Source organism: Pseudophryne corroboree, chromosome 6 (genome assembly GCF_028390025.1).
Source record: "Pseudophryne corroboree isolate aPseCor3 chromosome 6, aPseCor3.hap2, whole genome shotgun sequence".
In the NCBI taxonomy this organism is placed as follows: domain Eukaryota; kingdom Metazoa; phylum Chordata; class Amphibia; order Anura; family Myobatrachidae; genus Pseudophryne; species Pseudophryne corroboree.
In genome coordinates, this window is record NC_086449.1 from 68371426 (window position 1) to 68390317 (window position 18892).

At 45.9% G+C, this 18892-nt stretch overlaps 1 protein-coding gene across 4 annotated transcripts in view; it reads right to left on the reverse strand.

The window, feature by feature from the left end:
* LOC134936166 (oocyte zinc finger protein XlCOF7.1-like) overlaps nt 1-18892 on the reverse strand; it is a 111877-nt gene that overhangs the window by 36832 nt on the left and 56153 nt on the right. For 2 of the 4 annotated variants that reach the window (XM_063931093.1, XM_063931095.1), the window contains exon 2: nt 18146-18170. The exons of 1 other annotated variant lie outside the window; for it this stretch is intronic. Coding sequence is in view for 1 of the 3 variants with exons in the window: in XM_063931096.1 (XP_063787166.1) it covers nt 17029-18048 (1020 nt within the window). In the remaining 2 variants the exon portion in view is untranslated. Of the gene's footprint in view, nt 1-13980; nt 18171-18892 lie in introns of those variants that run through there. One more of the 4 variants, XM_063931096.1, reaches the window with a different exon arrangement.

Consider the following 18892-nt stretch of genomic DNA (forward strand, 5'->3'; position numbering starts at 1 on the left):
GAGGCTTGGAGGAGGGTCATAGGGGGAGGAGCCAGTACACACCACCTAATCCTAAAGCTTTATTTTTGTGCCCTGTCTCCTGCGGAGCCGCTATTCCCCATGGTCCTGACGGAGTCCCCAGCATCCACTTAGGACGTTAGAGAAATAACCGGTAATAATAATAATGGGAAGGGGGTTCTATAAGCAAAGCCTGAATCCCTACCTACTACCGTGTTTCCCCGATAATAGGACCTACCCCGATAATAAGCCCTGCCCCCACTTTTCATAAATTGTCCAAAATAAGCCCTACCCCGAAAGTAAGCCCTATCTAAATCCCCATTTTGCCCGGTTCCTGCGCTACAGTAAACTACCCAGCTCCACCCCCCACATGAAATGGCTTCCGCCAGTATCACGGGGCCCGGGCTTCAGTACACAAACCTTTCACTGTTTTTTTTAAATCTTGAAAGGGGGTAATGGAGCTTCCATCACTCCCGTTGCCAGTGGAGAGAGACAGCGCCTGGCTGGCTCGGCGCATTAACAGCCAGTCAGGCACCGTCAGAGCTACCCCTCCGCAGGTCTCTCCCACATGAGTGACGCTGGCTTGACCCAAAGGTCGCGCCAGCGTCATTCAGTGAGCTGAGCGATGCGGAGGGGAAAAGAGGTCCAGGAGTCGCTGAGAGAAGGTGAGTGAAAGCAGGGGGCTGCAGGAATGGCTGTGGGCAGTAATAATGTCTAATGTAAAGTAATAAGGCCAGAGAAGTGGGCACAAATTATGTTTATTGAAATTACTGTCAATGTTAATAAAAATAAGCCCTACCCCGAAAATACACCCTATGGTGGTTTTTTGACAAAAATAAATAAATAATAAGACAGTGGGCTATATTTACTAAAATTCGTATTTTCCCGTCTGAGGTCAAAGTTCAATCACGAATGACATCGAAAGTGTAAAGTTGCAACTTTTTGAATTTATTACGACTAATTTACTAAGCTGTCGTATTCTGCATTTTCGGATTTACCGATGTCGATGTCATTCGTTTTTTTTGGCAGTGTTTTACGTGAGTGACTTGTAAAACACTGCCGACTTTATTAATACAATGAATCTCGGCCGGATCTGAGAGATCCGTGCTGGGCTTCATTGTGCACCTTTTGAAAAATTGGAATCAGTGTTAAAATAAAATAAAAAAATTGCGTGGGGTCCCCCCTCCTAAGCCAAACCAGCCTCGGGCTCTTTGAGCCGGTCCTGGTTGTAAAAATATGTGGAAAAAAAAATGTCAGGGGTTTCCCCATATTTAAACAACCAGCACCGGGCTCTGCGCCTGGTCCTGGTTCCAAAAATACGGGGTGCAAAAAGCGTAGGGGTCCCCCGTATTTCTGAAACCAGCACCGGGCTCCACTAGCCAGATACATAATGCCACAGCCGGGGAACACTTATCTAGGTCCCTGCGGCCCTGGCATAACATAACCAACTAGTCACCTCTGGCCGGGGTACCCTGGAGGAGTGGGGACCCCTTCAATCAAGGGGTCCCCCCCCCTCCAGCCACCCAAGGACCAGGGGTGAAGCCCGAGGCTGCCCCCCCCATCCCCCCATCCAAGGGAGGCTGATAGCCTTTTTGTAAAAAAATTTATATTGTTTTTAGTAGCAGTACTACAAGTCCCAGCAAGCCTCCCCTGCAAGCTGGTACTTGGAGAACCACAAGTACCAGCATGCTGTGGAAAACCGGGCCCGCTGGTACCTGTAGTACTACTACTAAAAAAATACCCCAATAAAAACATGACACACACCTTGAAAGTAAAACTTTAATACATACATCCACACCTCCATATACACATACTTACCTATGTTCACCCGAGGGTCGGTCTTCTTCTCCATGTTGAATCCATGGTGTACCTGTTGAAAAAATGATACTCACAAAATCCAGTGTAGATGGCTCCTCTTTTAATCCATTTGTAATCCGGTGCTGGTTGTTTAAATATGGGGGAACCCCTGACATTTTTTTCCACATATTTTTTCAACCAGGGCCGGCTCAAAGAGCCCGAGGCTGGTTTGGCTTAGGAGGGGGGACCCCACGCATTTTTTTTTTTTTTTAAATAACACTTTCCCACCCCTTCCCACTGAAAAACATGCACGGATCTCATGGATCCGCCCATGCCTATCCAATCACGGGGAAAAAAAGATGGTCTGGTTTTTTTTAGCACTTTTTCACAAATTGTATTTCAGCACGGCAGTGTTTGGCTATTGTCGGCAGTGTTTGTGATTTGCACTTTTTAGTAAATGACCGATTTCTACCAAATTGCAGGCGTATTTGACCGATGGTGTATTGATTCGTAATTTCTTCCTAGGACTTCCAAAATATTCCGAATGTACGAATGCACTCATCACTGCCGAGATTTTTGCTTAGTAAATTCCCGAGATGACACTTTGAAGAAAAAACGGCATCTCGGTCAAAATCGGGACCTTAGTAAATATACCCCAGTGTCTTATTATCGGGGAAACATGGTATGTCCACCGGAGGCAATCTCATGTCATGTGGACAACTTGTGCCCTCACTGGAGTGCACCAGTACTACTCCACTTTCTCCAGATGAACAAATTGGCAACAGAGGATGTTGGCATAGCAGATGTAAGGTATAGCTGTGGCACTTTTGGACAAACAAAATTAGCCTGCCCATCAGAAGCTTTTCGGAAAATTCTGCAACAGAAGTTAGTAATTTTCCATGTTATTTTGAAACTTGCTCAGTTTAATGTATGAATTTTTATGCTCTAAATTAAGAGCTTGATTCAATTCTGCGCGGATTGAATAACGCAGTGAGAAAGCTCCCGAAGTTATTCAATTCAGCGCAATACTAAGTCAGAGAAGAAGCTCCATTTGAACCTCTAGAATCTGTGGACCTTAAATGGCTCACAGCCAAGATTTTGTTCCTGCTGACTATTGCATCTGCAAGAAGGGTGTCATCCACCCTTGTTGATATTTCACCGGGACAGGGCAGTTCTTCATACTCGGTCTGGTTAACTGCCTAAGGTGGCGTCAGCCTTCCACCTTAATCAAGAGATTGTAGTCCCGGCCTTTATCTCTCCAGACCTATCGACTAAAGAAAGTTCTTTGGATGTGGTTAGGGCTCTCCGTGTCTATGTGGACTGTACAGCCTCTAGTAGACGGTGTGCTCTTTATCCTCTTCGGATTTCACAAGCGGGGCTGGCCTGTTAATAAGCAAATGCTGGCCAGATAGATTAGAATGGCGATTGCAAAAGCTTATACTCAAGCTGGTCTTCTAGCTCCAGCTACGATCAATGCCCATTCTTCTCAGTCTGTTGGATCTTCTTGGGCAGCATGCCATGGGGCACCCACTGAACATTTGTGCAAGGCAGCTACGTGGTCTTCAGTGAACATGTTTCTTAGGTTCTATGCCTTTGATACCTTCGCCTCCCAGTATGCTTCCTTTGGACAGGCACATAACCTTCCTTGAGGTACTGCTTTAGGATATTCCCGATGTTTCCCTGTGGAAACCCTATGTACCCTGCTACAGAAAGTAAGAGTTATGGTAGACTTACCATTGTTAACTGTCTTTCTGCAAAGTACATGGGGTCTATAGGGCGCCCACCCTGACGCACCTGGCTTCTTTGGGTCTGTATGGAATTGGCCTCTGGTTACCCTCTCCTGTCGGGAGAATGTATTCTCTGGGATTTCCCAAAGCAAGCTAATCAGGGGAGGGAGCCATAGAGGAAACTGCTCTCTGAATATATTGTCTAACACTAGCGTTACGTGTTCCAAAAGTATGGAAGCGATTACATTTTGAGAAGGTATGTACAGATAACCAGGTTGCTGCCCTGCACAAACGATCCACAGATGCACCATTACACACAGCCCAAGAAGCCCCAACAGCACGCATCGAGGGAGCCCGAATGGTGTCTGGGACCAGTCACACTAAAAAAAACACAAGCCTGACGGATTGCTGCAAAGACCCATCTAGCAATAGATGTTTTTTAAACTGGCCAACCTCGTTTTTGGTGCATCTATTAATACCAACAAAGATTCTATACATTGCAACGAAATCGTACATTCCAGGTAAATGCGTATATCATTGACCACATCCAAAAGCGATGAAGGCTGGAAGAACAATACCTGGTTCATGTGAAACTTAGACACCAACTTTGGAAAAATAATATATTTTTGCACGAAAAAACACCATATCCGAATGAAAAATGATCAGTGGAGGTTTACAAAAGAAAGGTGCCAATTCTGAAACGCTTCTGGCTGAAGAAAAACAACTTTCAACATAAGGAAACACAATTCCACTGATTGAAGTGGCTTAAAAGGAGCCTTGTATAAAGCTTTCAAGCCAAAACGTAAATCCCACGGAGGAATCAGTGGAACATGAGGAGGATGAATACGAAGTACACCCTGAAAGAAAGTTTGAACTTCTGGAATATTCACCAGTAACGTTTGAAAAAGAATAGGGTCGAGATCTGTCCCTTAAGTGAAGATAAAGGCCTTTAGAAGAAATGCAAGAATATGGGAGACAGGAGAGAGCTCATACAACTGTATTATAGGGTAAATTGCAACGGCGGTGAGTACATAAGGAATTTCCAGAGTCAGATCCCTATAATGTGAGCAATTTCTACACAGTGTATATTCCTGTGGATATAATTTCATGCAATGTGCACACACGCTTGTAGCTATGAGGTATATAGAGGTATATACACAATGTACAGGGATGTGACATACAAAGATCTTTAAAAATAAATTACATATACAGATATACACATATAAAATCACTTTTTTTTTTCATGGGACGCCATGCTGAGGCTGGAGGGGATGCTGCTGTCACCACACCCCTCACAGGCTGGCAGTGAGTACTGGCAGCTGGGTGACGTCATCCTGTGGGGTATAACGTGCACTTTATTATGACGCAGCCGCACATCCCCCGCCCGCCGCTCACTCACCCCCCATCCCTGTGCGGGAAGCCGCGGCAACAATACACCGGCCACAGCGCTCACCTCACTGCCGGTCACCGTCACTCACGCATCAAGCCGCCACATCCTGGTTACCTGACTGAGCTCTCGCTGCGGGAAAATCAGGAGGCGTAGACTGAGCGGTGACACTAGGGAAGGGGCGGTGACAGAGGAGGAGACTCGGCTGTCACTCAGAGACCATGAGAAGACGGGGCGGGGACACGAGAGATGGGGAGGAGGCTGGATAGAAATACGGGATGAGGGGGAGGAGAGTGGGCGGGGCACTGGGTAGGAGGAAGGGCGGGAACACGTGACGAGCTGGTCTCTCCGTAGCTAAGAGCCGGGGTCCTCTCTTCACTGGGGCTTCTCATGACGTCACCAGGTCATGTGATTGCCGAGTAACTGTTTTGTAAGAGATGATTTACATTTTTTTCGTATAAGACGACTGTGCATTTCTGCCTCCACTATTTACTTGTCCCATCCTCCTCACCCACAGCATGTCCCCCACACATCCCCTCCTGCCTACCAACAAGGTGTCCCTCACACACATTCTCATGCCTCCCAACATGACCCTCTCCAGGAGGGACACAATGCTCTGCTTCTGGACTTCCCTCTTAATGTATGAGTGCCGGCACCTGTGTTGAACAGGTTAATATGAAAAAGGTGTTTCAACACAGGTGACGTCAATTTTAAATTAAGAGGGAAGTCCAGGAGCAGAGCATTCTGTCCCTTCTGTAGAGGGTCATGTTGGGAGGTATGCATCCTATACCTCACGTGACCCCAGTGTTCCCCTCACTCACCCTCTTCCTCACCTGTGCATGTCCTCCTTCACACACACCCTTCTGCTCACCCACAGAATGTCCCTTACATGACCCCTCCTGCTTACCCCCACATAACCTCCAGTTGTACCTTTTTGGCAGATACAGTACCTCTTTTTTATGGTCTGTACCGAATTCTGGCTCTCCAAACATCCATTGAAAGTATTGGAAATTTACCCGTGACCATGCCCCTTTTGAATTTTTACCGATTTTTATGTGTAAATTGTTGGAAGGTATGCCCCTATCGTGTCCGTCACACACCCCCTCCTGCTTATTCGCCGCGTGTCCCTCACACGCCCTCTCCTGCTCACCCCTATCATGTCCCTCACACACACCCACACCTGTTTATCCTCAGTGTATCTCTCACACACGCCCTTCTGCTCACCCACAGCATGTCCCTCACATGAAGTCCACATTCATTGTAAATAATCCAATCACTATCATATTTCAATGGCTTTTCTTCAGTATATATAGTTACTTCCAGTCCTACTCCTTACTGCAAATCAGTCAATCTCTTCTCACCGCGCAGCTGCTGGTCATCCCAAGCAGGGGTGTATCCAGTGCCAGCTTAAGGGGCACATGGGCCTGGAGCTGAAATTCATGAGGGGCCTAAAATGTACCTTGGCAGGAGGTGTGAGAAGCGCTGGTGATGTGGAGGTGTGACCAATGTGGTTGTCAGGATACGTGGTGTTTGTGAATACATGGACACATTCCAACCGAAGGAGCAGATGCCCCAGAGTGCTGGAAACAAGGATAGACGGGCTCCGCTGGAGACATGGGCACCTTAAGAAAGACTTTGACTCTGAGGTCTGGAGGAGGGGCATAGAGGGAGGAGCCAGTGCACACCCAGTTAGAGAAACTGTGCCCAGAGGAGACGGACAGTACAAGGAAAGGATTTTTGTAATCCATGGGCAAGATTCATACCAGCCACACCATATAACTTGTGATATACTATCTAGTTAACAGTATGAAGAACAACATATCATCGGCCCAAAATCGATGAAATTATAACATAACCCTTATGTAAGCAATAACTATATACAAGTCTTGCAGAAGTAGTCCGCACTTGGGACGGGCGCCCAGCATCCTCTACGGACTACGAGAAAAAGATTTACCGGTAGGTTTAAAATCTTATTTTCTCTAACGTCCTAGAGGATTCTGGGTACTCCGTAAGGACCATGGGGATTATACCAAAGCTCCCAAACGGGCGGGAGAGTGCGGATGACTCTGCAGCACCGATTGAGCAAACAGGAGGTCCTCCTCAGCCAGGGTATCAAACTTATAGAACTTTGCAAAGGTGTTTGACCTCGACCAAGTAGCAGCTCGGCCCAGCTGTAGTGCCGAGACCCCTCGGGCAGCCGCCCAAGACGAGCCCACCTTCCTAGTGGAATGGGCCTTAACCGATTTCGGTAACGGCAATCCTGCCGTAGAATGCGCCTGCTGAATCGTGTTACAGATCCAGCGAGCAATAGTCTGCTTTGAAGCAGGGCCACCAACCTTGTTGGCTGCATATAGGACAAACAGTGCTTCTGTTTTTCTGATCCTAGCCATTCTGGCCACGTAAATTTTCAAAGCCCTGACCACATCAAGGGACTCGGAATCCTCCAAGTCACGTGTCGCCACAGGCACGACAATAGGTTGGTTCATATGAAAGGATGAGACCTCCTTAGATAGGAATTGAGGACGGGTCCGCAACTCCGCTCTATCCATATGGAAAACCAGATAGGGGCTTTTATGTGATAAAGCCGCCAATTCCGAAACTCGCCTAGCCGAAGCCAAGGCTAACAACATGACCACCTTCCAAGTGAGATATTTCAACTCCACTGTTTTAAGTGGTTCAAACCAATGTGACTTAAGGAAACTTAACACCACGTTAAGGTCCCAAGGCACCACCGGAAGGAGGCTGAATATGCAGTACTCCCTTCACAAAAATCTGTACTACAGGTAAAGAGGCCAATTCCTTTTGAAAGAAAATGGATAAGGCCAAAATCTGAACCTTAATGGAGCCTAATTTTAGGCCCAAATTCACTCCAGTTTGTAGGAAGTGAAGAAAACGGCCTAGATGGAATTCTTCCATAGGAGCATTCCTGGCCTCACACCAAGAAACATATTTTCGCCATATTCGGTGATAATGTTTAGACGTCACGTCCTTCCTAGCCTTTATTAGCGTAGGAATTACCTCATCCGGAATACCTTTTTCCGCTAGGATCCGGCGTTCAACCGCCATGCCGTCAAACGCAGCCGCGGTAAGTCTTGGAACAGACAGGAACCTTGTTGTAACAGGTCCTGCCTTAGAGGAAGAGGCCACGGATCTTCTGTGAGCATTTCTTGCAGATCCGGATACCAGGTCCTTCGTGGCCAATCTGGAACAATGAGAATTGTTCTCACTCCTCTTTTTATTATTATCCTCAACACCTTGGGTATGAGAGGAAGAGGAGGAAACACATATACCGACTGGAACATATACCGTCTATCCCCATGGTCCTTACGGAGTCCCAGCATCCTCTAGGACGTTAGAGAAATTAAGATTTTGTACTGGGGGGGCGGGGGGGGTAATTCCAAATTGATCGCAGCAGGACATTTTTTAGCAGTTGGGCAAAACCATGTGCACTGCAGGGGAGGCAGATATAACATGTGCAGAGAGAGTTAGATTTGGGTGGGGTGTGTTCAATCTACAATCTAAATTGCAGTGTAAAAATAAAGCAGCCAGTATTTACCCTGCACAGAAACAAAATAACCCACCCAAATCTAACTCTCTCTGCACATGTTATATCTGCCTCCCCTGCAGTGCACATGGTTTTGCCCAACTGCTAAAAGATTTCCTGCTGCGATCAACTTGGAATTACCCCCAGGATGTTTTAGGATTAGTGCATTCTACTAATTGTGTGTTTATTAATTTATATTACACTCCTGGGAGGTTTGACGTTTTATTTATATAAAAAGAAATTAAATCAATCATTTACTGATTGTTGAGCGCCACTTGGTCTTTGTTCTTATATTGTGTATTTTAGGGATTGGTAATTTCCCTTTCCTAGTGGCTGCTGCCAATCAGCATACATCGCCACTCACCGAGCGCTTGGCTGCTTTTTTCTCTTTTTTGAATCACCAATGCCTTCTCCACTGGGTGAAACACCCTCTGCACCTTCGTGTCGAGGATCATTCCCAGGAAAGACAGCCTCCTTGTCAGCTCCAGATGAGACTTTGGAAGGTTCAGGATCCAACCGTGCTTCCTGAGCAGCTGTGTCGTGAGTGCGATGGATCGCAATAACCTCTCCCTGGACGACGCCTTGATCAGGAGATCGTCCAGATAAGGAATTATGTTCACCCCCTACTTGCGGAGAAGAACCATCATCTCCGCCATCACCTTGGTGAAAATCCTTGGTGCTGTGGAAAGGCCAAACGGTAGCACCTGGAACGGATAGTGGTCGTCCAACAGCGCAAACCTGAGGTATGCCTGATGCGGTGACCAAATGGGGATGTGGAAGTAAGCATCCTTGATGTCCCAAGCCACCAGGAACTCCCCCACCGTTAGTCCTGAGATGACAGCTCTCAGAGATTCCATCTTGAATTTGAACTCCCTGAGATAAGGGTACAAAGACTTTAAGTTCAGAAAAGGCCGTACCGAACTATCCGGTTTCGGTACTACGAAAAAGGTTTGAAGAATAACCCTTGTTCCACTGTTCAGGCGGAACCTGAACGACGACTTCCGACACCACCAATTTTCTGATGGCCTCCAGAAGAATCGCTTTTGTCCGCCAGCAGAGCTGGTAAGCCTGGCTTGAAGTAACGGTGAGGCGGGGGGTCTTGAAACTCCAGCCTGTACCCCCTGGACACTATATCCAGGACCCAGGGATCCAGACCAGACGACACCCAGACGTGGCTGAACTTTCGGAAGTCTCGCCCCCACCTGACAGTCCTCCAGGCCCAGCCGTCCACCGTCATGCGGAGGGCTTAGTGGCATCAGAAGCGGGCTTCTGGATCTGGGAACCTGCGGGAGCAGGTTTCTTTCCTTTTGCACGACCACCTCTGAAGAAGGTGTTAGAAGGTTTGTTTTTTCTTTGCCTCGCGGGCCGAAAGGACTGTGACGTGGCTGGTGTAACAGGTTTCTTCATAGCCGGTGCAGCTGAGGGGAGAAAAGTAGATTTACCCGCGGTAGCCGTGACAATCCACGCATCCAGCACCTCCCCAAAGAGAGCCTGACCCGTGTAGGCTAGGCCCTCCACGCTCTTCCTGGATTCCACATCCGCAGACCATTGGCGCAGCCAGAGACCCCTGCGAGCCGAGACGGACATGGAGGAGATCCCCGCAGCCATGGAGTCCAGGTCCTTCATGGAATCCACTAGGAACCCTGCCAAATCCTGAATATGGCATAAAAACACATCAACGTCATCTTTATCCAGCGTAGCCGATTCTTCCTGCATAGTGATAGACCACCTGGCAATAGCATTTGCAATCCAAGCACAGGCTATAGTAGGCCTTAATATAGCCCCAGAAGCCGTGTACATGGATTTTAACGTAGCTTCCACATTGGGATCCACCGGGTCTTTCAACATGGTAGATCCTGCTCCGGCAGCACCACCTGTTTGGACAGCCTAGATAGAGAGGCATCGACCATCGGCAGGGACTCCCATTTTTTCCTATCTTCCTCTGGGAAGGGAAAAGCAACCAAAACCCTCCTAGGAATCTGAAATTTCTTTTCCGGAGTTTCCCAGGCCTTTTCAAAGATAGCGTTTAATTCTTTGGATGCTGCGAAGGTGAGGGGGGGCTTCTTGTTTTCTGTAAAGAAGGCCTCCTCCACCAGTTCCGGAGCTGTGTCCGAAATGTGCAAAACATCTCTAACAGCCGCAATCATCAACTGTACCCCCTTGGCAAGTGATGCCGTTCCCCTCGACACATCCCCGTCACCGTCTGCAGTGTCAGAGTCCGTGTCATCCCGCAACATTGCAAGTGCACGTTTCTGAGAATGAATCGCAGGGGACCCTGAGGAGGCAATATCAGACCAAACAACCATAGAGGACTGGAGGACCTGAGTGGCGTGCTCAGTCCTAGCAACTCTATCAGAAACCTGGGAAATAGTCCCCCTCAGAGAGACTAAACATTCTGGCTCTCTAGCAGGGATCTGCGCTAAAACTGTGCAATCCTGATTACATGGAATGGAGTCCTCTTGTGAGGATAAATCCTCTGCAGCATATGATACATGTCACAACTGAGGGCCTGAGCTGACGGGAGGCAGCCTCAGTTGTAGGGGCTGAGGTGTAGTGGAACCTGGGAGGTTGTATCAGACCCCTAGACATGTAAGTTACACGTAGAAGAATTGCCCGAAGGCGTGACCACGACAACCAGAATATAAGTCAATGATGTTTATTATGACGTACTCCGTATCACAGCAGCAATAAAAGGAAAACATAAAATCAGCAGTGAAATAATACAGTTCCTGGGTACTACAGGGTGGCAAGGGCCACAGGGCTCTGGTAGTATGAGACAGTTCTTATTATCTTCTAGTTGGAAAGTCCTTACCAGGCCCGACTGTAGCAATGGAGATAGCCCAGGATCGTACCAGCTGGTGTTCCAGGAAAAGCTGGGCTGCTGTGGGTAAAATGGCTGCTGTGGGTACTGGCTGGAACCAGACTGATGTTAGCACGGAGTGGATTGCTGGATGGAACCAGCCAAATAATAAATGAAGCTTGAGAGCGATGAAATATGATGGATATATGGAGCTTGAGAGCGGTGAAATAATAGTACCGGAGGTGAGAGGTAATCTGCAGAAATGATACCGGCACTTTAAGAAAAGCTGAACTCTGCTGGAAGCTAGGCTGGAAGCAGGTAATTCTGTAACTGGAAACAAATGAGTCCCAGAGGACTGGAGAGTCAGGCTGCACCGCAGATGGTAAACTGGAGCGGGCCTCTTTAGTGGAAGTTTGGAGATGGTAACTGGAACCTGGAAAACAACCACAGGAGAGAGAGACAAACTGGAACTAGGTTTGACAACCAAAGCACTGACGCCTTCCTTGCTCAGGCACAGAATACTTATACCTGCAGCAAGGAAGGGATTGGCTAGGCTATTATGCAGATTACAATGGTAACAACAGATTGGTGGAGATGAACAGGTGACAGAATCCAACATGGCTGCGCCCATGCAGACACTTGGAGGGAAGATTGGTTTGTAATCCATGTGGGAACTTTAACAGTAAACAGGAGACGCCAGACTGATGAGTGCACATTTGAACCACGCGGGCAACAGCGGAGGCCGCGGCTGACGTAAGCGCCACTGACTTCCTGCATGCAGAAACTCAGGGACGGCGGCGGAGGCCGCGGGAGACGCCATTCAGGATGTAACATGGCGCCGCTGTGACAGCGTCTCAGAGTGACAGGAGAGGAGGCAGGAATGTGGACATCAGAATAACAGATGGGATCCGGTCCTGGAGCGCTGAGCCAGCCTTAGAAGGCATCTGAAAGGTAAGTAATGGCGTCCAGATACCTGGATCGTGACAATACATTGTCCATAGACATGTTACCACACACACACACACACACACACAACACCCCACAAACACAGGGTATTATGAAGGCAATGTTTCCCCCCAAAGAATGGCAGAGAGACACAGAGATTGGAGCCAACTCACAGCGCTATTAAAGGTATAGGGAGTCCCTAACCAGCGCTGACTGTGTCCCTTAATAGGTGACACAGCCTGTATACAGCTCCCCCCCCCCCCCCCCCTTCTACAACCCCCTTGGTACCGTACAGATAGCTGGAGATTGCTCTGGAGGGACCTGGATCCACTTGGCAGTGAGAGCAGGCAGGAAAAATGGCGCTGAACGCTGCTGGATCCGCTCTGAGGAGAAGCCCTGCCCCCTTCAATGGTGCTGGCTTTCCGCTCTGTAAAGAGATTATACTGGCCTGGAGGAACAGTGGTTGACCTGGATCCGCAGACCCCGGCGGGAGATAACCAGTGTGGGGTCTGGGGTAGGCCCAGGATGCTCCCCCCAGCGCCGCACCAAGGTACACTGAGCCGCCCAGGAGCGCGATCAAGGCCGCGCTCCCGCCCTAATAGCCGCCCTCTTCACACTGTCCCCCCGCTTGCAAGGGGTGATAGTGACTAACTCACCATGTCCAGCATCTGGGGGGGTGGCGGTCGGCTGCTGGGGCGAGCGTTCCCCTGTGGCGGGGTGCGATCAGACCCCCCGGAGCTAACGTCCAATCAGCGAGAGCAGTGGCTCAGGACCCCGGCGGGGCGAACACAGCTCCCCCCCCCCCCCCCAGTCCCACGCTGCAGGGAGGCTGTCGCCAACAGCCTCCCTGTAAAACAAAAAATCCTGAATGAAAGAAAACTCTTTTACCAAGAGAACTCGGTAGAGCTCCCCTAGCTGTGATCGGCTCCTCCGGGCACATTTTCTAAACTGAGTCTGGTAGGAGGGGCATAGAGGGAGGAGCCAGCCCACACTATTAAACTGTACCCCATGGTACTAATATGGACCCCAGCATCCTCTAGGACATAAGAGAAATAACAAACTCAGAAAATAAATGCAGAAAACTCTTCAGGAGCTTCCAGAGACGTGACCGGCTCCTCCAGGCACATTTTCTAAACTGAATCTGGTAGGAGGGGCATAGAGGGAGGAGCCAGCACAATCAAACTTCTATAGTGCGCAAGGCTCCAAGTGGACTCGTCTATACCCCATGGTACTAAATGGATTCCCAGTATCCCCTAGGACGTAAGAGAAAGTAACTAAATTTGTACTTACTGTATACTTGCGCTCTCTTTGTATTTTTTTGTTAGTATGTTAGACTAGATTGAAAGTGATCAAACTATACATATAGTTTATTATATATTATTAACTGAGCCTGATTCTGTATATAATTTGTACCAAAATAGGTGTTTGAGCAATAAATTGATGTATCTCCGATACAATAATAAAATTGTTGAATCCTAAACATAATTAGTAGATTCCCACTGCACAGGTAAGCTATCACATGGTATTAAAGTGTCTGAATACAACACATATAGGATATAATTTATTATAGGGTGAATAATGGTCGGGTACTGAGTAATACCTCTGGGAATTGGCCATGCAGAATATTTATTGAAAGTGGAAGGAGTTTACCAAATACATGATATTTAATACCTGCTAATTATATGGTGTCCTAACTGCACTGTACAGAAACCCCAATGTAGGTCAATAAATGGAGGCATAAGACTAAGACTTATAAGGAAATATAAATGAACGTATACCTTGATGGGAGTGAGACATTATTTTTATTACCAGTATGAATTCAACATTTATCAATGGAGATATATTAAGATATATTTTACCTTTTGAAATTATTCAGATGCAGATCTACCCAATGTCCCATTTAAGTAGTGGCCAAATTGTACATTAAATGACATGAAAAAAAAAATGAATAAAAGCAGTTTCAGAAAAAAAAATGTATTATTCACTTTTAACATTCTTTTCTGTATTTTTTAATTTTCTGACTAGCTATACATTCAATAGTATTTTAATTGGATATAACAAAAAGGTATATTTTAAAATGGTGCACCCATTATGGTCAGATCTCTTTTTGTGATGTAACTGTCTCAGTGGTTTAAATGTTTCCTAAATGTAACAACTTATAATTTGCTCAGATCCCTTGCTGACGGCTTTTGCCTTCTCCCTGCAATTGATTATAGGGATCCATTTTTAAATGTTTATTATAGGACGTACAGTACATTAGCCCAAATCGTGGAATTTTGATGTTTTTTTCTTCCCATAGAGGTCCTTGCTCTGGGGAGGATAATGCAGATCTGCACCACTGTTTATGGTCTTGCCCTCTAGATCGATCCTTTCGCTTTGGATTCACAGGATTGCTCTAGAACACTTGGTTAATTTTGTAACCTTTACTCCCGAATGGGCCATATTGGGGATCTTGCCTCAGGTCTGTCACAGCCGGTAGAATTTGTAAATCCGTTGGATGTGTGCTAGCGGTAGAAGTGCATGCCTCTGCGAGAAGAATTAGGACGACGAACGTAGTTTCTTCTTGTGCTTTTATTAATGAAAAGACATATAGGAGGAAATATTTAAAGAACAAAGATGAAGAATTCCAAATGATTAGGATGCAGAGTATTCATTGGCAGAGTTATTGAAAGAGCCCGCATAATAAAGGATTGTCTGATATGGCTAGTGAATACTGAAGAGTTTGTAAGTTGGATAGTTAATTGTCGTTACTGAAGAACACTGAAGGAGTTTTGCAGAATGGATGATTGTTAGACGTTACTGAAGAACACTGAAGGAGTTTTGCAGAATGGTTGATTATTAGACATGGCTGAAGAGCACTGTAGAACTGCTGGGAAATCCTCTACAGATCGAACTCCAGGAGACACTGTCTTGGCAGCCTGTGACCCGCGGGGCCGGGGTAACCACTGGCAGTTGTTCAGCAAACAGCAGCTGAGGTGACAATTCCAAGGAGCTGAAAATCCAAGAGACACTGAAAGGCACACAGCTGAACCTGTGGGAGCACAGAGCTAAGTCACCTGTACTGGGACAGAAACCATTAAGCACTGGCAAGGTTTGAAATCGCACTGCCCCCTATTACCAGAGAGCTCAGCCTGTGATTGGCTGGAAGAGACTAGAGACCAAATCCCACTAGCATTGAATTGGTCTCCAACATGGTGGCCCCCAGTACTGCAGACACACCAGAGTAGGGGATCTTGGTCAGGCAGCCTCCCTGCACAGTGCTCCAGAGCATGAGATCTTACACAGGCTGCCTCCCTGCACAGTGCTTCAGTAACAGCAGGCCGCACACAGTCACCAACTCCCTCTCAGCTGCAGCACACCAGCGGCCCTCACAGACCTCCACCGTCGCAGCGCTAGCCATCTGACAGAGAGCCTCCGGAGATTATCACCAGAGGTGAGTCCCTGGTCCATGACAACGTCCAGATGTCGCCTGGGAGTCCGAAACTCCTACTTGTACTTCGTGCAGCAGCCAGAAAGACCATACTGCAGGTATGGATTCAGCCAGGAATGCCTCCTTTCTCTCTAGGGCAGCGTTTCCCTAACTCAGTACTTAGGGACCCCTAACAGTGCAGGACCCACCTAAAGCCTTACTGTGGGGTCTCCTAGTCTGCATTGCACTGTTTTCCTGCACAATTTATGCCTTTTGGATTTTATTTTATGAATTTTCGTTCATCAGCTATTTAATTTATCAATATGACATTGTACACAAATTCTTTGTTCAAGATTCTTCAGAATCAATAAAAACTTAAAAAAAAAAAAAAAGACAAAGGAAATACATCTGCCTTATGAAAATAAGTGATCTTTGGGGGGGTTATTTACAGTTATACTGTCAGTGCTACCCGACTCCCTAATTATCTCCCCTGGTTCTATCTTCTAAACTGTAGAAACATTTACAGACTATGAATACTTTTACTGTGCTAGTAAATTTTAATTATTATGATGAGACTATATTAGTAATCTTGCCAAACAATGTGCCCTCCTTGGGACTTCTTTAATAACATGAAGTTAAAATAAACGATGTGCTGTAACGCGTAGCAACCTGATATGAGCTATTAGCGGTCTACTGCCAGCATATTAAATGTTATAATTTGATTGGCTGCTAAAGTATACAGGCAAACAAGAGTTTACTTGCACCATTTTACTAAATAATACATAGTACTCCTAACAGAATAAATGTATTAGGGAATGAATAAGCAGGTACATTTATAAGAGACTTGTAGGAATATAATTACTAGAGATTCTTTTTTTTTTTTTTCCAAAGCCACTGATTCTAAATACCTTGAGTGCTGGATTTAATAGAGCAATAGAAATACAAGCAAAGCAAGTCTGATTTTATGTGTATTACTACTGCCCTTTAATATCCAGCAGGGGTTAGTCACTGAGAATTGGCAGCTTAGTAAATATAACCCATAGGGTGAAACAGAGAAGCATACAGAGTTTCTATAGAAATATCCAGTACTAATAGCTCTGCCAGTCATAGAGAATCCCAGCACTGAGAGGAGCTGCTGGAACACTCTACTGGACAGAAAGCGCTTTCCTCTACTATTACCAGCACCTGGATGAGCTTCTATAAACACTTGTCACTGTAAGAAAATAAAAATGGTCTTTCTCTGGGGGTAATTCAGAGCATAGAGCGCAGCAAAGTAAATAAATGTATTTGCTCCCCTTGTATCGCAACATGGTTTGTCCAGGTGCAAAGTTACCTGCTTTCTCATTCTATGCTCCCATCTCAGAATCACACCAATTGTCATGATACAAGTTTACTTATGAAACACTTGCCATATTCAAAGCCTCAGTGACTCCTCATGTGAGTAATAAGCGCTTTCTTCCTGGTAAAACACTTGCTGCATTCAGAACACGTTAATCGTTTATCTCCTGTGTGACTTTTCTGATGTCTAACTAGATTCTCTTTAAGGGTATAACACTTGCTGCACTCCGAACATTTAAATGGCTTCTCTCCTGTGTGACTCCTCTGATGTCTAACAAGATTTGACTTCTCCGAAAAACACTTCCCACATTCAGAGCACGTAAATGGTTTCTCTCTTGTGTGACTTCTCCGATGACTAATAAGTTGTTGCTTACTGATAAAACACTTGCTGCATTCAGCGCATTTAAATGGTTTCTCTCCTGTGTGAATCATCTGATGTCTATCAAGCTGGTACTTCTGGGAAAAACACTTTCTGCATTCAGAGCATGTAAATAATTTCTCTCCTGTGTGAGTCCTCTGATGTACAACAAGTTGTTGCTTCTCAGAAAAACATTTGCTACATTCAGAGCATTTAAATGGTTTCTCTCCTGTGTGACTTCTTTGATGACTATCAAGATGTGACTTCTGGGAAAAACACTTGCTGCATTCAGAGCACGTAAATGGTTTCTGTCCTGTGTGACTCCACTGATGTATAACAAGTTGTCGCTTTGTGGCATAACACTTGCTGCAGTCAACGCATTTAAATGGTTTCTCTCCTGTGTGAATCCTCTGATGTCTAACAAGTTGATCCTTTCTACTGAAACACTTGCTGCATTCAGAGCATTTAAATGGTTTCTCTCCTGTGTGAATCATCTGATGAGTAACAAGAGTAAACTTCCGTGAAAAACACATGCTACACTCAGAACATTTAAATGGTTGGTCTCCTGTGTGATTCCTCTGATGTATGACAAGCTGTGATTTACACGTAAAGCATTTGTCACACTCAGAGCACAGATATGGTTTCTCTCCTGTGTGAACCCTCTGATGTATGAGAAGATGTGTTTTAGCTGCAAAGCGTAAGTCACACTCTGAGCACTGAAGTGTTTTCTCTCTTTTGTGCTTCATTTCTTCGAAGAGTAACAACTTAGTTATATGTTTCTCCTATCCTCTAAATCCTCTTTTGTGAACCCTCCAGAGGCATAAGACGAAATGACGTCCTTACTTGGCTTGATCAGAGAACAATGCACCTGCAAAAAAAGAAAGTATGTTAACATTAAATAGCCTGAAGCTTAATGGCACAAACCAAAATTTTTGGTAGAAATGTTATATTGTATAAGGAACTTGAAGTATATTTATATATCATAGCAAATATGACACCTTAATGGAGCATTGTTTTTATATTTATGTTTCCAAATTGTTGGGACCCCATTTCCAGTCAGATGTGTCGTATAGAGAAATCTACCTTCCTGCAACAGATATAATCTCTATATTGTCTCTATACAGTACTGTTGAGACAAATTATGTCATCACACTTAAATGGAACGCCAGTTGGTATGTCATATGACCGCCATCCCGTGTTAGAGATGCACAGAAGAGTGATGGGGCAGTGACAGTCACAGAGGATGGGGGCCGAGGGAAAGTTTTGGTGGGGTGGGAAAGAAAAAGGGCGGAGAAGGGAGATTAAAAGAGGATGGAGAGAGAAAAAATATATATAAAAATCAAGGTAAGACTGGACATTATAACTAGTACACAATGTAATACACACAGTCTACTAATGTTCCATAAAGAACCATAGATGATAATACATGCTACCAATCTGGTCACATCTGCGGTCATCTGATGCACCAGGTTACCAGTATTTTCTCTACATATCATGGAAATGGGGATAATATAAAACCCTCCAATCATTCTGATCAGTATGAGGTGTGTAGAGGAAACCAGTTTATTTAAGAGCAGATAGGAGATTTGG